The sequence below is a fragment of the Neovison vison genome, chromosome 3 (assembly GCF_020171115.1).
Source record: "Neovison vison isolate M4711 chromosome 3, ASM_NN_V1, whole genome shotgun sequence".
NCBI lineage: Eukaryota > Metazoa > Chordata > Mammalia > Carnivora > Mustelidae > Neogale > Neogale vison.
In genome coordinates, this window is record NC_058093.1 from 102,445,571 (window position 1) to 102,463,745 (window position 18,175).

Consider the following 18,175-nt stretch of genomic DNA (forward strand, 5'->3'; position numbering starts at 1 on the left):
GCCGTGAAGAGACCCCTCTTCTCAATATCCTCCCAACCCTCTCTTGGCACTGCTGAACTTCGGAATCTTCTTCCAGAGGTAAAGATGAAATTTGGGTTTTATTCAATATCCCGAATAGTCCAGGATACAAAGAGGACACATGAAACTGGAGACTCCCTAAACCCTCTGCTCATCCAGCCTCCTCTGCGGAAGCTCGGACTCTCAGGACCCTCGTCCGCCCCTAACACACGCCACCGGCGAACACAATGTGAACCTGGGTCGGACTTCCACTCCTCTAGAGGGCGCTGCGCAGAGTCCGGTCGCCGGAAGCATTTCCACCCCGGACTCGTTTTTGGTTTTTTTTTTTTAATCGGGCAGCCTCTTCCAGGGTTCCCGTGACGTATTTCCGGTCGGTGGGGGTACGCACGTGCGACCGGCAGGAAGTAACGTCAACCCGGTAGCCGAGTTGTGGCGCCGCCGTAGAGGCGCTTTATCGATAACATGTCCCATCTACCCATGAAACTCCTGCGCAAGAAGATCGAGAAACGGAACCTCAAATTGCGCCAGCGAAACTTAAAGCTTCAGGGTGAGATGCGCGGAGCTTGGGGACTGGGGGCCTCGGGAGCTGCGGGCGCCCGCCCCTGCGTCGCGGCGCTGCTCCGCTTCGGAGTCACTGCATCCCTGAGGTGGCGCGGCCGCTTCCCCCGCGGCACGTGTGTTTGTGGAAAGTGAAAGGCAGCCTGGCGCGGTTTCCAGTCGGTCCTGCTCGGGTGCCGCTCTCCGCGTGCCCCCGGTCCGCTCCTGATGTTTTCCGAGCTTCAGTGTCTCCGTACAGAGTCACAGCAGGAGCAGGCCGCCTGAGTTTTCTCTCCAGGCCTCCCACCGGGCTTCCAGCCAAGCGGGCTTTTCTGTGTCTCCCTTATTCCGTGTCCCTCCGACTTTCAGGTCCCACCTCATCCCCCACCCAAACCCGCCGGCCCATTTCCATTCAGACACGTGGAACCGGTCATCTCCACGCGCCGCCTTTTCACCTGTATGTAATGCCGGCATTGCTTCAGACAAGCTCGTGTCACCGTCGCCTTCCCCTGCTCAGGTCTGCTCTCTCGATTCCTGGACAATACTCTGTTTTCAGCTCTAGAAGTGCCTTCTGCACCTGTCCAGCGCGTGCCCTCCCTATCTTCCCGTTGCTCCTAACTTTAGGTTATGCATTCCTCGAGCGCTTCCAGGTATTTGCATCCGTAATAAAGACTTAGCTGAAAAGGCTTCTACCTGAATGTCCGGTACCGTTCTTACTCACCTCGTTTGCAGTCCTAAGTTCCTAACAATGAGCCAGAGATCTTGAAGTTAACCTTATCCTTTTTGGGGTCATATATAAGGTATCATTTCCCGAGGGCAATGTTGGAGGCATAATTCTTGACCCTAGTTGGATTCCAGCAGCGATTAGTTGCTTGGGAGGAATCCTGAAGACGAGGACAGGTTTGTGGGTTTTAGAAATGGTTTTTTGAACTTCCCTTGTATTTTCCGTTCTTATGAATTATATGGCACTACTAACTACATCTTGGTAATTAAAGTGACCATCAAAATTCTAAAAAGATAAAGTTTTTAAAGTGTTGTTACTTTTTATTATATGTAAGCAGGGAAACTTTTAAATACCTCCTTAGGCATTTGTATATGTATAAATATTGGGACCAGTAAGTGAATTTTCAATTCACTGCTGCTTAGGAAAGTTAGATTGAAAGTTTTGAAGTTACAGGAAAAGCAGTAGTTGTGTGAATAGATGATAGTCTTTTCTGATATGTCAGCTAGCCATATATTTATCAAATACTTGATACAAAAATGTTTATTTGTAGCTACCGGTGTCTGGCCCCATCCTTTTAAATGTTTAACTTCACTGAAGTTTTGCTGTCCCAGATTCTTAAAGCCGTATGGGCAGAGATGTGGCTTTTTGAAGTTAAGAAATCAATATAGCTTTCCCTTTTGCAGCATTTTTCATTAAAGGAAACTTACTTGTCCTGTAGTAGAATGCCATAAATTTAAGTGGGTTTTTTTTTTTTAAGATTTTATTTATTTGTCGGGGGTGGGGAGAGAGCAAGCACAGGCAGACAGAATGGCAGGCAGAGGCAGAGGGAGAAGCAGGCTCCCTGCCGAGCAAGGAGACCGATGCGGGCGGGACTCGATCCCAGGACGCTGGGATCATGACCTGAGCCGAAGGCAGCTGCTTAACCAACTGAGCAACCCAGGCGTCCCAATTTAAGTGGTTTTAATAATGTACATGAAAGGGTATTAACAGCTAAATCATTTGTCATGGATACCATGAGGTTTCTTACCTGGGATTCCAAAGTTTTTAAGCAAACTCCTTCTTTGTTCACAATTTCCATTCTGTTTTTAAACAGGAGTCTCGGATGTGAGCGTATCAGAAACGCAAAATGGGGATATGTCTGAAGAACCAGTGGGAAGTGGGAAGGTTAAAAAATCCCTGAAACAGTCTGTGAATGTGGGCTCCTCAGAAGCCCAGAATGGAGAGAGAACCAAAGAAACAGTGGAAACTGTACAAGTTAAAAAAAAAAAAAAGAAATCTACCATAAAAATCAATGGAGAAGCAGCAACACAGCCTCCCAATTCAGAACCGAAAAAGAAGAAAAAGAAAAAGAGAAAAATGGTGGATGATGCTGGGCCTGGTAGGTACTTCAGTTTCCTTGAACTTCAGACATTCAGACAATTTTCACAGTTTCACCTTCCTTCTAATGTTGTATTCACACAACATGCAAGAGTCACTATACTCACTAGCATACCAGAAAATAACCTAGTAGCAAAAAGAAGCAGAGTGCGGACTGGGGGTGTGACATTTTTATTTGTATTACGATACTGAGAAATGTCTCATATGCTTTTACACGCTCTAAGGACTGAAGAAAACCTTGAGTTTCAATGAAAGCCTCCTTTGAATTCTAGAAATTTGCTCTTTTTGAGGGTTGGCTAGGCTTTTTTTTTTTTAAGGTTTTATTTATTTATTTGACAGAGATCACAAGTAGGCAGAGAGAGAGGGAGAGGGAAGCAGGCTCCCTGCAGAGCAGAGAGCCCAATGTGGGACTCGATCCCAGGACCCTGAGATCATGACCCAAGCCAAAGGCAGCGGCTTAACCCACTGAGCCTTCCAGGCACCCCTTGGCTTGGCTTTTAAACAGACTGTATTATGGCATAGGGTTTTAGGTTTATTAACTGTTTTCAAACAGAACTGTGGCATTACGCTAAAGACATCTGGGCTAATACATTCCTGTCTTCTCGGGCCTTTATTTCAGTAGACTTTGCATTAATGACTCTTTTTTATTTACCCTTTTTTTGTCCCAATTTTCTTTGCCTACTGTAAATTTCCTCTTGAAAGGAGACTTAGTAATAATTTGGATGTGCAAAGTGTATAAAAATAGCAGGTAACTTCTTATAAATGGAATGTTAATTTCCAATGAATAGAATGGCCAGGATGGGGCAGAGGCCACTTGCTTTTGGAAGATGGTTGGATTTGGATAAGCTTACGTGAAAGAGATGCATTTTATTTGAGATATAAGCAAGCAAAGATTTCAAGGGAGAGTGTAACAGGTGTCAGCAAACTATTCAGCCCTCTACCTACTTTTGGAAATAAAGCTTTATTGGAACACTGCAGTGCACATTTGTTTACTTGGTCTTTATTGTGACAATCCCTGTGTCTTTTTTGTGACAATTCCTATAGGCCTGCAAAACCTATAATGTTCACTCTCTGGGCCTTTATAGAAAAAGTTTCTCAACACCTGGGTTAGAATCTCCTGTTCATCTAACTTAGCTGAAATGAGGGTTTCATTTAGAAAGGAGCTTTTGCTGCTCATAGGTTGACCGTTTTCCAGAAGGGTGGTAGTCAGGTGCAAGGAAGAGGCCAGTCCTGGACCACAGAGAGTCCTGAGTTTTGGTTCAGGTCAGTTCTGTTCTAACTCGCATAGTTAGCTACCATGAATTTGTAGTAGCCCAGCATGGTAGTTAACCCATTGATCCCAAATGGAACATTCAGGAGTGTGATAGGAGGTAAGACTGGAAGGATAGTGTAGGGCCCTGTTAGGAAAGCTATATGTAGTGGGGACGCCTGGGTGGCGCAGTTGGTTAAACGACTGCCTCTGGCTCAGGGCGTGATCCTGGAGTCCCGGGATCGAGTCCCACATCAGGCTCCCAGCTCCATGGGGAGTCTACTTCTCCCTCTGACCTTCTCCTCGCTCATGCTCTCTCTCACTGTCTCTCTCTCTCAAATAAATAAAATAAAATCTTAAAAAAAAAAAAAAATATTAAAGGAAAGCTATATGTAGAAGTGAAATGCCAGGAGGCCTACCCCCTGCTTCCCCTCACCACTTGGTTTCCAGGAGCTACCAGTGTCTGATGCCTGACTAAGGGAATTGTACTTGCACTGAGGTCTCTTTAGTAACATGAAGAGCCTTCAGGGTTTCTGCTCATCTTTGAACCAAAGCTAGCTTTTTAATGGAAGATTTATGTTTAATGGTACAGTCGGACAAATTAGTGCTTTTTAAGAGTTCGACAAACTATTAATCACAGTCGTTTTTTTCCTCGGTGGAATGCATAGAACTTGATGTAATCAGTATACTTAGATGGTTCAACTTTTCAAATATGTCTTGGTCATTCAGGGCACCCGGGTGGCTCAGTCTTGACCGTCTGCCCTCGGCTTAGGTCATGATCCCATAGTCCTGGGATTGAGCCCTGCATCGGGCTCCCTGCTCAGCGGGAAACCTGCTTCTCCCTCTCCTGCTCCCCCTGCTTGTATTCCCTCTCCCACTGTGTCTCTCTCAAATAAATAAAATCTTAAAATAAATATATATATATCAGGCTGCTGGAATAGACCTGAAAAATGAAGTTTTGTTGGCAAATCTTCATGTCTCCCTAGGTTTTTACATATAATTAAATCTTTAGTCATGAAAAAGACATTCTTAGCATATTAAAACTGGAAGTGTGTTAAGCTTTTGAAAACATGCCTGATCTTTTTGTTTTGTGATTGCATTTGGTATTTTATTTTAACCAAAAAATTGGGGGGGGGTGTTTTCCTTTAAAACCAAAGATACCAAAAAAGTGAAAACTGAAGACAAAGGGGACTCTGAAGAAGGGGCCCAAGCTCCTGAAGGAACAGAAAACAGTGTGGAGAAGCCAGATGATCAGGAAAAGGACAATGAAGTGCCCAGCCTACCCCTAGGACTGACAGGTAATTTTACAAAGTTTTCCAGAGAGATCTTAAACATGGCATGCCTTCTGGATTATAGGATTTGAAGTTTCAGTTGTAACTTTTCATTACCTAGGAAAAGTATTGACGAGAAATGTTTTTATATCTAGTTACTGCTGCTTTATCTACATTGTATGCCTTAGTTCTTGTCATTTCTCTGTTTTATTCTTTTTCTGCATTTCTGACACTAAATATTTTGGTTAGCACACAAACAGCTTTTGGGGTCCTCTCTTCCTTTGGTTTGTTGTTTTCTAAAGTTCATTCCATTTTGTAGTAGGAAAATCATTAGCCCAGAAGTTTAATACTGACCCAGTTAGTAGTAAGGAAGGATGAAATTCACATTATTGAGGGACTTTGGCCAGGGTGACTTCCTCTGGCCTCTGTTTCCTCGTAAGGCCAAAATAACTTGCCCAAACCAGAAATGTCTAGGAGCTCCTTGAGTTGTTCGGTGTGGATTTTTTATTTGTTAAAATAAAAATTTTACTTAAATTTTTACTTAAATTTATTTGTTTTTAAATTTTAAATAAAATTTTTAAAATATATTTAAATTTAACTCTAACCCAGGGTTGCTTAATCAAAATTGTAAAGGTTATGATAGTGGTTCTCAACCAGGGCAGTTCTCCTTCCTTGGAGGGGTGATCACATCATCCCGGTTTACGCAGAACTTGACCAATTTTAGCAGCCAAAGTCCTGTGCATAAACCTAGTCACAGGCAAACCATGAAGACTGACTGCCAACACACTGGGTTTTCAGAACTGGGGGCTGGTACTGTCATTTAGTGGGTGGAGGTCAAGGAGGCTGCAAAACATCCAGTAATGCATGGGACAGCCTCTGACAATGAAGGATTATCCAGCCCAAAATGTCAGTAGCACCAAGGTGGACAATAGCTGGCTGACAAGCTGGGCAAGGATGGGGTGGGGGCTCCCCAGGGGATTTTGGTATCTTCCCCGCCTGAAGAACCATTGCACGCTTGACAGTGTGAGTCCAGTCTAATGGGGTGTGGCTATATCTGATCTTCTCACTTGTCTTTTTGGCGTGAGATTAACAGCTCTTTTGATTGATTTTGCACTTAGTTTCTCTATACTAGATGCTTTCACTTTTTATTAAACATTTTCATTTCTCGGCACCACCCCAGTGCATGACATACTCATCTCACACAAGTCCCTGGGCTATATCTCCTCTCCGCCCATTACTATTTTTGTTACAGGGTAGGTTCTAGACGCTACACAGCTGTCAGCAGTGGAGAAACTGAAAAGTCAGATTCTTTTTCTTAGTTATTATATGGGAATGGTGGGGGTTAGTCTTTCTTACTGGAAGAAGCTGTTTTCAGCTTCATTGCCACCCGGTGATGTTTTCAAACAGCAAAACTAATTCATATAGCCGTTGCAGTATTAACTATTAAAGATAAGTTTGCTAATGATAAACTATCTTTTATTTAGGCGCTTTTGAGGATACTTCATTTGCTTCTCTTACTGATCTTGTCAATGAGAACACTCTCAGGGCAATAAAAGAAATGGGTTTTACAAACATGACTGAAATTCAGCATAAAAGTATCAGACCACTTCTGGAAGGCAGGTATGATTAACATTGATGTTTGGGCATTAGTACCTTTTTTTAGGTTTTTTGTTTTTTTAGGTTTTTTGTTTTGTAAGATTTTATTTCTTTATTCGACAGAGAGAGAGAGATCCCAAGTAAGCAGAGAGGCAGGCAGAGAAAGAGGGGGAAGCAGGCTCCCTGCTGAGCAGAGCGCCTGATGCGGGGCTCGATCCCAGGACCCTGAGATCATGACCTGAGCCGAAGGCAGAGGCTTAACCCACTGAGCCATCCAGGTGCCCCATCAGTGCCTTTTTTAGTGCTAGTCATTTGGAAAGAAGATGTCCTGTTGATGTTTGCACTGTGCTTTGGGTTGATACATCCACCCTTCATTAAAGGCTTTAAGTTACTAATGTTTAAAGAAAATGTTCATTTCTGTTTTATAGCATAATTCTTATTTCTGGGTTAGATCTGTAACCTCTGATCGATTTCAGTGATAAAGAAGCTAGGGACTTTGTTTTTCTTATTCACATTCTAGCCTTGATGCCTAGAATGTGATAGTACATAGTAGGTGTTCAGTAAATGCTTGTTGAATAAGTAGACTGAATGTCTCTTTTTCCTTTCCATTGTTAATATTTAGGGATCTTCTAGCAGCTGCAAAAACAGGCAGTGGCAAAACACTGGCATTTCTCATCCCTGCAGTCGAACTCATTGTCAAGTTAAAGTTCATGCCTAGGAATGGTGAGTCTCTGATCTAGTGGTTTTTGGTGCTATCTCCCTAGAAGGTTATCATAGCTGTTACGGGCTCATGTCAATAACTACAGCTAGGCTTTAACCTTTTATCATTTTTTCCTTTTAGGAACTGGAGTTCTTATCCTCTCACCTACTAGGGAACTGGCCATGCAGACTTTCGGTGTTCTTAAGGAGCTAATGACGTACCATGTTCACACATACGGCTTGATAATGGGTGGCAGCAACAGGTCGGCTGAAGCACAGAAACTTGGTAATGGGATCAACATCATCGTGGCCACCCCGGGCCGCCTCCTAGACCACATGCAGGTAGAGCAACACTGGAGGGGGCTGCCCGTCTTCTTGTCTCGTGTGAAACCTGAACCTGACAGCTAATATGTTTTTCTTTGCCTTTGTCTTGCTAGAATACCCCAGGGTTTATGTATAAAAATCTGCAGTGTCTGGTTATTGACGAGGCTGATCGTATCTTGGATGTTGGGTTTGAAGAGGAATTAAAACAAATTATTAAACTTCTGCCAAGTAAGTAGGCTTAATAGCTGCATGTTGTTTGCCAAGTGGTTGTTAGAAGAGATGAGGGCGGTTCCTCTAGGAAAGCCATTCATCCCTGAATTGTAATCTCGCCAAGACAAGTGGTAGTGGTAGTCAGCCCTAGAGGTAGTTTGCAGTGCAAGCTCAGCGGGAAGCCTGCTTCTCCCTCTCTCTCTTCCTGCCACTCTGCCTACTTGTGATCTCTCTCTGTGTTAAATAAATAAATAAAATCTTTTTTTTTTTTAAAGCTTTAAAAAAAAAAATGCAGGAACAGCATAAAACGGAACAGTAACATCACAATCAGAAATAGATACTAAATTCTATCAAATGCTCTTACCATGCCTGTTAAATGATCAGATGTTTGCTTTTTTCATTAAATGTTTCTTTAAATTTTAAATTTGTTAACTCCGTAAATTTTATCACTTAATTTTCAAATATTAAACAGCTCTGCATTCCTGAAGTAAACCCCACTTGGTCATGATGCATTATCCTTTTTATATGCTACATTCACCTTTGCTCAAATTTTTTAGAAATTTTGCATCTGTGCTTAAGAATCATTGTTCGGTTTTGGTATCAGGGTAATGGCTGGCTTCAAACAATGAGTTGGGAAATAAAAATTCGGCAAATCCTGGAGAGACTGTGCAGAATTATTAATATTTTTTCCTTAAGTATATGATAGAATTCACCAGTGGAAATCTTTGGGGCTAGAGTTTTCTTTATGTGACAATTTTAACTACAGTTTCTGTAATAGATACAAAGCTATTCAGGATTTCTCTTTTATCTCAAGCGAGCTTTAGCCATTTATCTCTCAAGGAAATTGTTCGTTTTATCTGTCAAATTTATAGACGTAAAATTGTTTGAGATATTCCCATCTTAATATCTGTAGTGATATCACACATCCCATTCTTGCTAGTTCTACTCAGTATTTCTAGTGGTGAGGCAATGCTAACGAGTCCCTGAAATATTGGGGTTATTTTTATTTGTATCTGTTTCAGCACGCAGGCAAACCATGCTCTTTTCTGCCACACAAACTCGAAAAGTTGAGGACTTGGCAAGGATTTCTTTGAAAAAGGAGCCATTGTATGTTGGTGTTGATGACGATAAAGCTAATGCAACAGTGGATGGTCTTGAGCAGGTACTCTTTGTCAAGATCTTACATTTTCTTTTTATTTTTTTTTTTAAATATTTTATTTATTTGACACAGAGATGACAAGTAGGCAGAGAGGCAGGAAGAGAGAGAGGAGGAAGCAGGCTCTCCACTGAGAGCCCGATGCGGGGCTTGATCCCAGGACTCCGGGATCATGACCTGAGCCGAAGGCAGAGGCTTAACCCACTGAGCCACCCAGGTGCCCCACGATCTTAACATTTTCGGATCATCTTCGGTGTGTCCTTATAATTGTTTGGAGGATCATCCCAAAAGCAGATGGACTGGTGAACTTTTAATTCAAATACAGTGAATTTGGGTATGGGCTCTTGACATCACAAATGTTGAATTCTGAATAATTTGATCAGCTTTCTTTATTCTGTCTCTTAATCCTGCTTGCTGCATAGGAGACACTAATCACTACCAAGTGTAAATGCAATAAAAAGTGCAAGTGTTTTTTTAATGATCTTTTGCTCTAAGATGCAAGGTGAGTTAGCGGATAGAGAGGCCGGCTTCAGGACATTGCTGTGAAAAATTGGAAGTGAGGGGCGCCTTGGTGGCTCAGTGGGTTAAGCCGCTGCCTTCCGCTCAGGTCATGATCTCAGGGTCCTGGAATCGAGGCCCACATCGGGCTCTCTGCTCAGCAGGGGGCCTGCTTCCTCCTCTCTCTCTGCCTGCCTCTCTACCTGCTTGTGATCTCGCTCTGTCAAATAAATAAATAAAATCTTTAAAAAAAAAAAAAAATTGGAAATGAGGTAACAGATCCAAACTAGGTGGATTGAAGACAACTTTTGAGTATTTTGCTGAATAAAATATTTCAAATAATGATCTTGCTTAAAAATTGTGTTCGTTGTATGTTTTTTTAAAATATATTTACTAGACTTTGTTACCTTGTTTAAGACAGTGCCTTCAGACTGTAGTTTTTTGAGATCTTGCTACTAGGGACCTTTTTAAAAATGAAGCGTTGCTATGCTTTAAGGGTTCCAGCACGTAGAGATGTTACTTTATTATGGTTGCACAAACTGTGGATAACCAGAAGTCTGTAACCCCAGAAATACAAAAAGTATTTAGTATTTAGTGATTGTACCCAGTAAAAGGAGTCAGAAGGGCTACAATTAGTCTTCAGTTTAGAGATGCTTTACTATAATGAACTCAGTAATTTTGCTCTAGGTAAGGCACGTTGGTATATACGCACTGTTTATCTGAGCTCTCCATTAAATTATATTGGTTCATGAAGCTGAAAGTGTCTGATTATTTTTATCTGTTCACTTGAACGACTCTAGGGCTATGTTGTTTGTCCCTCGGAAAAGAGATTTCTCCTACTCTTTACATTCCTTAAGAAGAACCGGAAGAAGAAACTGATGGTCTTCTTTTCATCCTGTAAGTCCGTGAAATACCACTATGAGTTGCTGAACTACATCGATTTGCCTGTCTTGGCCATTCATGTAAGTGGTCATCATGAGTTTATTAAAAAACAGTTAACACTTATCAAGTATATGGATTGTGGGGTTTTCGGTGTCACTCTCTCTAAACATAGAATGATCCTGTGTGGAGGGAGTTTTGCTAGATGTAGAAGGGTGCAGACCACAAAGGGATAAGAGATGCCATTCACTTAGGGAAATGAGATCCAGGCCAGAGAGTGAAATGGAAATGAAGCAGGTTAACAACTCCACAGCTAGGGGGTTGTACATCCAGACCTCCCAGAAATGACCTCCAGTTTCCAGCTCTAATGGATGCTTTGATTTGATTCTAGGGAAGGCAGAAGCAAAATAAGCGTACAACCACATTCTTCCAGTTTTGCAACGCAGATTCAGGGATATTGTTATGTACTGACGTGGCAGCGAGAGGGCTGGATATTCCTGAAGTCGACTGGATTGTTCAGTATGACCCTCCAGATGACCCCAAGGTAACTAGCATCCTTGGGATTTCTCCCCAAGGGCTCTGTGCTAAGAAATGAACTTTCTGGTTTCCCTGATACACACTGTATTTCATATTCAGAGATTGATCCATATTTATCAATGTCCTGTTGTACTGCATGCTGACTGCAGTATTTCTCTAGTAGCTAGGGCTACAGTAGCAAGACCCAAGGGGGGTGTGCCAAGATTTGAGAAGCCTCAGTGCGGCTGAAGTTAGGAATGTCATGTGCTTAGAATGGTCTGTGAAGAGTGGTAGGTGTTAGAAGAAAATAAAATTCACTTCCAGAAAATAGGTAAGATTCTGCAGGGTATGTAGTAGAAGAAGTTTTATTAAATATTGTCAACAGCGGTATATGATATAAATTGTTAGCTAGCACAAAAACATGTTCAAAAAGTAATATGAAGACAAAGCACACTTAGTAGTCATTAATATGAATATCTCATCCAGTGGGTATCAGGCCTCGATCATGGCTGTTACCTCTTTGGTCACGGTCCATACAGAAGTAGGGAACATGGCCAGCATGTGTGTGGCGTGGCCCTAGGGGAAGAGCGCTATCTCATCCAGATGGGCTGACGTGCTCTGTCCATTACGATGCAGGTTCTAGAAAGGCAGGTACCCATGGAAGTTGGTGTATTAATTCAGGTTTTCTCTCTCCAACAAAGGAATATATTCATCGTGTAGGAAGAACAGCCAGAGGCCTAAACGGGAGAGGGCATGCCTTGCTCATTTTACGCCCTGAAGAATTGGGTTTCCTTCGTTACTTGAAGCAATCCAAGGTAAAGATGTTGGTTTGGAAAATTGTACGCTGGGGGCAGATTGCTGTTGGTAGAAATTGTGTCGGTACCACTGGCCTTAGGCACCATTTCTGGATGGGTCTAAGGCGTCAGGAGTTGTTGCAGTGCTCTGGGAACAGTTAGAACAGTTAGATTGGGCCGCGGAGAAAAGATGAGCATCTGGCCTGAAACGTGAACAGCCCTTGGCCCCTCTTGCTCAGCAGTGCATCTCAGTGTCCCCAGGTGTTGTCCCTTTCCCTTGCCCTGTGTGAAACCGCTTCCACCCCTTCTAAGCTCCCTCACACCAGGTTGTCTCCACGTGCCCCACTGCTGCAGCCTTGTTTTATGAGGACTCCATTCACCCCTGCCTCTTCTCCTTCTTCCTGTCCCGTAGTCCTTGACCCTCTTTTACCTCCCGTCTCTCCTATTACATCTCAAGTCTCCTACTAAAAAAACAACTTCGACCCTAAATCTCTTCTCCTTCTCCCTCTACCATGGCTGCTGCTGATTGTCTGTCTTCCTTCTGCTGTTCTGGAAAGTGGCTTTTCTTTCCTCTGCTTACTGTCCCTTTGGCCTGATCCCTAGCCCACCCTCATCTGGCTCTGGCCTCAACTCCATCCACCACACCTGATTTCATTAGACTCCTACCTGACCTCTTTGTTGCTCGATCTTGTATGCACCTGTCAGGACTTCTCTTGACATTTGCTTCCCCTTTGGCCTCCTTTGGCACAGTCTTACCGGGTGGATTTTCCTCCACCTTGAAAGTGTGTGCAGTTCCCAGAAATGGCCTTGGTGCCCTTGCTCTAGAATGCCCATTTCTGGATCTTCTGAATGCTCCTGGTTTCAGTGAGCTGTGCTATGTTGTGGGACGCCATCACTGATCTCCTGTTGTTGGAGTTCCCACAGCACGAGTGTTCATCCAGCTGTACCCTTACCTCCAACCTATCTTCTCTGCAAGACTGCAGGCTCTGAGGGAGGGACTTGGACAGCTGTTTTTCTAGCACTTCTCCGAGATCTGGCTTTTTTTCAGTTACCTTATAAGTGATGACTGGTGAGAGAGCCTTCCCATAGAGGGTGTGTGGTCATCATGAGCTCTAGTATCACAGACCCTAGTCACAGAGCAGGGTGGCAGTAGGACAGCTCTCCTGACATGGAGGGAGGGACCAGTGGTCCTGACTGGAAGCATCAGGCTGTCTCATGCTGCATCCGTAGAGAAAAGGGCTTCATTGACTTATGTTCCTGTCTAGTCTCTCGGCTTTCCTTTCAGGAAGGTTCCTCAGCACAGTGTATGTGAAGATAGCAGAGGTTAGATAAGACTTTTCCACTGGCTGCGGGAGACCAGAGGAGTGGCTCTCTCTGTCCTGAGGGAGTCCCGCTGGCCTGGCTGTCCTTCTGGTTCTTCATGGGACAGGACGCTTGTCACTGCTGGATCATCTACAAGTCTGAATATTGATCCATCTTGGTTTACTAATCTCCGTGCTTTTGTTTTCTAGGTTCCATTAAGTGAATTTCAGTTTTCCTGGTCCAAAATTTCTGACATTCAGTCTCAGGTATGTTTGGTATTTTTATTTGCATGGTTTTTGTTTTTTGGAGGTTTTTTATTTAAACATTTGTGAGGAAGAGGGAGTCTCAGTTGGTAATCATTGTCCTATGACTCTCCCCTTTCATGAACCAGGTTTGGACTGTGATCTTTTAGGGTCCTTGCTATGCTGTTTACCATGTTTCTGTGTTCCCTACCTTGTTCCAGTTCATACCTTACAAGGTATGACATTATTCTTACTGCATCCTAATTTTGCAAATATTACAAAACTTGTAATAAGTGTATTAGAACAAATTTTTTTTTGTTCTAATATATACGAAATCTGCTTCTGTATTTTATTGAAACCAATGTCTCTTTTCGTTTCAGCTTGAAAAATTGATTGAAAAGAACTACTTTCTTCATAAGTCAGCCCAGGAAGCATATAAGTCCTACATTCGAGCATATGATTCCCACTCTCTGAAACAGATCTTCAATGTTAATAACTTAAATTTGCCTCAGGTTGCTCTTTCTTTTGGTTTCAAGGTGCCTCCTTTTGTTGATCTGAGTATCCTTTTCTTTGTTGGCAGGAATTCATCTGGGAACTGAGGGACAGAAGGTTGACAGAAGGTTGACTTGGGCTTAGTACTTGGTTTGGGGTGTGCTTCAACTGTCTGGAGCCCTGGGAGTTGGAGTTCATTCTGGACACTGTCTGCTTGTCAGTGCTAACACAACGTGGGCAGGGGTTAGCTGTTGCGGTGGGGATTATAGACACAGGACAACCTGGGCTTTAAGCCTTTAGGAACTTGTCGAGCAGACCGGGAGAGCAAGAGAGTTGTGCGTTCCGGAGAGAAGCCAGAGAGGTACAGTGGCAGGGCTCGGCCGCTCTGAGGCTTCCCCTTACGGTCATGGAGAGCAGCACGCCCTGGGGCTAAAGGGAGAAGATAGGGCCTCCGAATGTTTATCGCCTCAGAGCCGTGGAAGGATTTCGTGCAAGGAAGTTGCAAGACTAGCAAAAGACAGCAACGCGTAAGTGCTACCCAGGGTAAAAGCCAAGGGAACGCCTGCAGTTGGTTCTGTTGCAGTTGATCATCTGTACTTGATCTTCGTGTTTCCCAGCGAGGCAGCAAACAGCAAAAGTGAGGCCTATGAGTTAGCGCCGTGGCGCCAACTCCAAGGGGACGAGACGGGGGTCCCCGTCCTCATTGTAGATAGTAAGTGTCTTCTGTGATGCATACTTGCTGAATCGTGAGGAAGAGCAGCAACTCCTTCAGGTGGCTAAGCATTCCTGAATCCACTCCGAACAGAGGTGAAAGTCATTTGACAGGGTGGTTTTTATTGTGTTTCTCTAGACTTGCTGATGTACCTCTCAAACTTACAAATCATGGTCTTCAGTTTCATTGTGCATGGAAAACAGTACAGCTGTTACATTGGGTTTCAGAGTCACACCTGCTCACTTTAGTCCATGATCCCGTGACCACTCCAGACTTCCTGGAAATGGGTCACATGGGCTTAAGGTCCCATTTTCCTAGTGTGGGAAGGGGTTGTGGGAGTGGAGCGGTGGGGGTCGTGCTGGCTTGTTCTCTGTGTGAGTATTAGATGAGAGCTCATTGTCTTGGTGTTTCTTAATTTCCTTAACCTTCACCTTTAGACGTGAACAGCAATGAGGGCAAGCTTAAAAAGAGAGGAGGCGGTGGCGGCTTCGGCTACCAGAAAGCCAAAAAAGTCGAGAAGTCCAAGATCTTCAAACACATTAGCAAGAAGTCCTCTGACAGCCGGCAGTTCTCCCACTGAAGACACACCTTCCTTTTGTCTCGAGTAGCTTTGTCCTGAAATGGATTTTTTTCCCCTTTTTCTAACAAAGGAAGTGTAGCTTCAGGATTGGGACTGATGGAACAAGAGTATGAGTTGACGGTTTCAAGCTCCAGGCACTGATACTTCCGGGAGATACCGCTCTTATTTGGGGATGTAAAACAGAGTTCAATTTTTCTAGGTTGTTCAAGAGCAAAACAAGGGATCTTTTGGATTTTGTTGGGCAGCAGAGTATTTTAGATCTTTTGCCTCTGAATTTGTCATTGTTTTGGGGGGCAGGGTATTTTTTATTTTTTTATTTAAAATCAAGTAATTAACATAAAATATATTACTGGTTTCAGAGGTGGAGTTAGGTGATTCATCAGTCTTCTCTATACCCAGTGCTCATTACATCTCGTGCCCTCCTTAATGTCCATTACCCAGTTCAGCCTACCTTACGAGGCAGTGACCTGGTACACTGGGGGTGGTGATGCAGAAAATTATCTCAGTTTTTTTGTTTTTGTTTTTGGGTTTTTTTGTTGTTGTTTTGGTTGTTTTTTGGACCTTAATCATAGTTCTTGACCTCCCCTGAAAATGCTACTGTGTCTAGGAAGCATGTTACATTAAAGGTGATGTTGGGTTTTTGTATACTCCAGATTTTAAAGCAGTGAGCCTTCCCTAATTTTTTTTTTAAGAGCCCACAGTGTAGGTTATTTGTCATTGTTATTTGAATAAAGCACCCTTCGCAGTCCTAACATTTGTTGGAAACAGTGGGAACCTGAGATTTTTGAGCCTCATTTACACCAGTATATGTATAATCATCTGTTATTCTCCCTTTAATAACTTAGCAAATATCTTTATGCAAAAGGCACATAGTGATGATACTGCTCATTCAACTTTGTTCCAAGTGGTTTGGATTTTCTTAAACCCTTCTAACTCTGCAGAGTATTCAGGGAGGCAGAACATTTTTTGAGGAAAAATTGCCCTTTCCAGATCTGTGAAATGAAAGTAGGTTTATGATGAAATTGGAAATGAACAGCGGTCAAAAAGAGCAGCGAAGATGGGGGTTTCATCACATGGGGTTTTTGTTGTAGAACTCTTGACTTCCAGAGTATTTAGTATGTCTTGTTTTATTTCCAGTAGATTTTATAACTATAAAATGGTTATTACATTTTGATCAGTTTGAAACCAAAGTTGTTGGCATTGTTTTGCTGTTGTGCTAGTTAATATTCATAGTCTCCTGTTAAGTACAAATACACTGAGAACATCAAATGTGGTGGAAACAGCTTAATACAAATAGCATCCCAGTAGTTTAAAAAAAAAAAAAAAAAAAAGTGATCCTCTGTGTCTGGGTTCGACCGTTGTCCCCTGGCCGGACCTGACCTCAGATTCAGGCCTTGACTGTTAGACTCGTGGCATTTAAGAATGCTTCACCTAAGACATTCAGTAACTTTTTTTTTTTTTTTTAAGAAATAATCATGTCTCAAAAAAACACACAAAAACAAAGGGAAGACTCTAATCACAGAGCAAGAATGAAAACTCAGTATTTTCATACATAGCCATCAGAGGTTTTATATACGTACTTCTAAATTTTCTATCAGAAGTGAAGTCATCCTTTACTCTCTGCTTATAACCAGCTTGTTTCATAACATGTTATTTTCCTGTGTCATTAAATAATTAACATCCATTTTATATTTCATTTTATGACTTTTGTTAACCCCTGCTTGATCTGTGTAGACCAAGGTTCTAAGTCCCTACTCCTCCCCAAGGGACTCTCCTGTCTCAGCCTGTCTCATGCTCCTGTTTGTCCTGCCACAGTTGACGTCCAGTAGGAGTAGAAGTCAGTCTGCAGAGATGTTATGAGTTAAGTAGGAAAGATTGTGCTTTCTGTAGTAATGGCTCATTCCAGGTCCTTGCGGAGTCAGGAGGTTCTGGCTGGCAGCGTGGCCCAGACAAGGGATCTAACAGTTACTCTTGACCAACCTGGCCAGGATTCGGACGTGAGGGAGCCAGTGACTAGAAGCAGAAACAGGGTCAGGGCAGCCTCATATGCAAGGCTCATTTGTACAAGAGGAAGAGATACTTGGGCTTCTATGCTATGAGCTCAGCCACTGGTGGTATGCGTTGAGGCCATGAACTGGACAAACAGGATTTAAGTGGCTTCATCCAGGAGGGTTAGGATGCTCTCTGTTGAGCACACTCCCCAGGAAAGGTCTGCTGTTAAAAAGCATCAGCTACAGCGGCTCATCAAATCTGGAGCCAGATTGGGCCTTTTGGAGTACACACGAGATTTCTGGCCGTTCAGTCTCCTGGAATTTGTGATCTGGCCCAGGTTTTGGAAAGTGCTGCAGGTCAGTGTCTTCCTCAGGCAGCTGTCAGATAGAAGAATGCAATTTTCAGGGCTACTCTCCATCGTACTGTGTATTAGATGGAGGCAGTAATTGTGCCTTCGGATAATCCCAGGTCATCATAAATCAAAAGCCTGTTCAGTGCCAGAGGACAGGAATAAATACGCCAAGCTCCTCTTAGAAACCTGGTTACAGTACAGTGAAGGGAAATAAGTGTCCTAAATAATTGGAGTATTGTTTTCCAAGCCCTTGCATGGCTTGGAAGATAGAGATTCCAACCATTTCTAAGCCTGGGAAATCTACATTCTTGGATTCTGGTAAACGTTAGCTGGTAGAAAGGTACTGGAACCTTCTCTGCATGTAGAAGGTAGCCCTCTGTTCTGGCATGGGAGTTACCAAATGTTGGTTATGCCAGAATAGCTACTTAAGAAACACCAACATGTTTTGAGATTTTTCTTGCTGCATGTCCAGGATATCGTGATTGATGTGTTCGGTGGGACAGAAGAACCTCTAGAGTGTTCTCATGTACAGATAGGTTTAGGAACATCCATATGCATACAACCTCTTATTAAAACTTTCACGTTCTCATCTTGCAGGGTGAAAATGCCCAGTGCAGGAAATGGTGTTAGGATGTTTAGTCATCCACGAACAGGT

At 43.1% G+C, this 18,175-nt stretch overlaps 1 protein-coding gene across 1 annotated transcript; it reads left to right on the top strand.

Moving 5' to 3' along the window:
• The first annotated feature begins 397 nt into the window (after positions 1-397).
• DDX18 (DEAD-box helicase 18) lies at positions 398-15,548 on the top strand. The gene is made up of 14 exons (XM_044242603.1): positions 398-565; positions 2,373-2,657; positions 5,063-5,203; positions 6,661-6,796; positions 7,395-7,495; positions 7,614-7,813; positions 7,909-8,023; positions 9,028-9,167; positions 10,460-10,621; positions 10,930-11,082; positions 11,756-11,869; positions 13,360-13,416; positions 13,773-13,950; positions 15,034-15,548. Exons 1-14 carry the CDS (start codon positions 481-483, stop codon positions 15,174-15,176), a joined length of 2,010 nt encoding a protein of 669 aa, XP_044098538.1. The 5' UTR covers positions 398-480; the 3' UTR covers positions 15,177-15,548.
• Positions 15,549-18,175: the final 2,627 nt, after the last annotated feature.

Coding starts and splice junctions, on each gene's coding strand:
- DDX18 (XM_044242603.1), top strand. CDS start 481: ATGTCCCATCTACCCATGAAACTCCTGCGCAAGAAGATCGAGAAACGG. Junction 2,658..5,062: donor GGTGGATGATGCTGGGCCTG/GTAGGTACTTCA, acceptor TTAAAACCAAAG/ATACCAAAAAAGTGAAAACT. Junction 9,168..10,459: donor CAGTGGATGGTCTTGAGCAG/GTACTCTTTGTC, acceptor GAACGACTCTAG/GGCTATGTTGTTTGTCCCTC.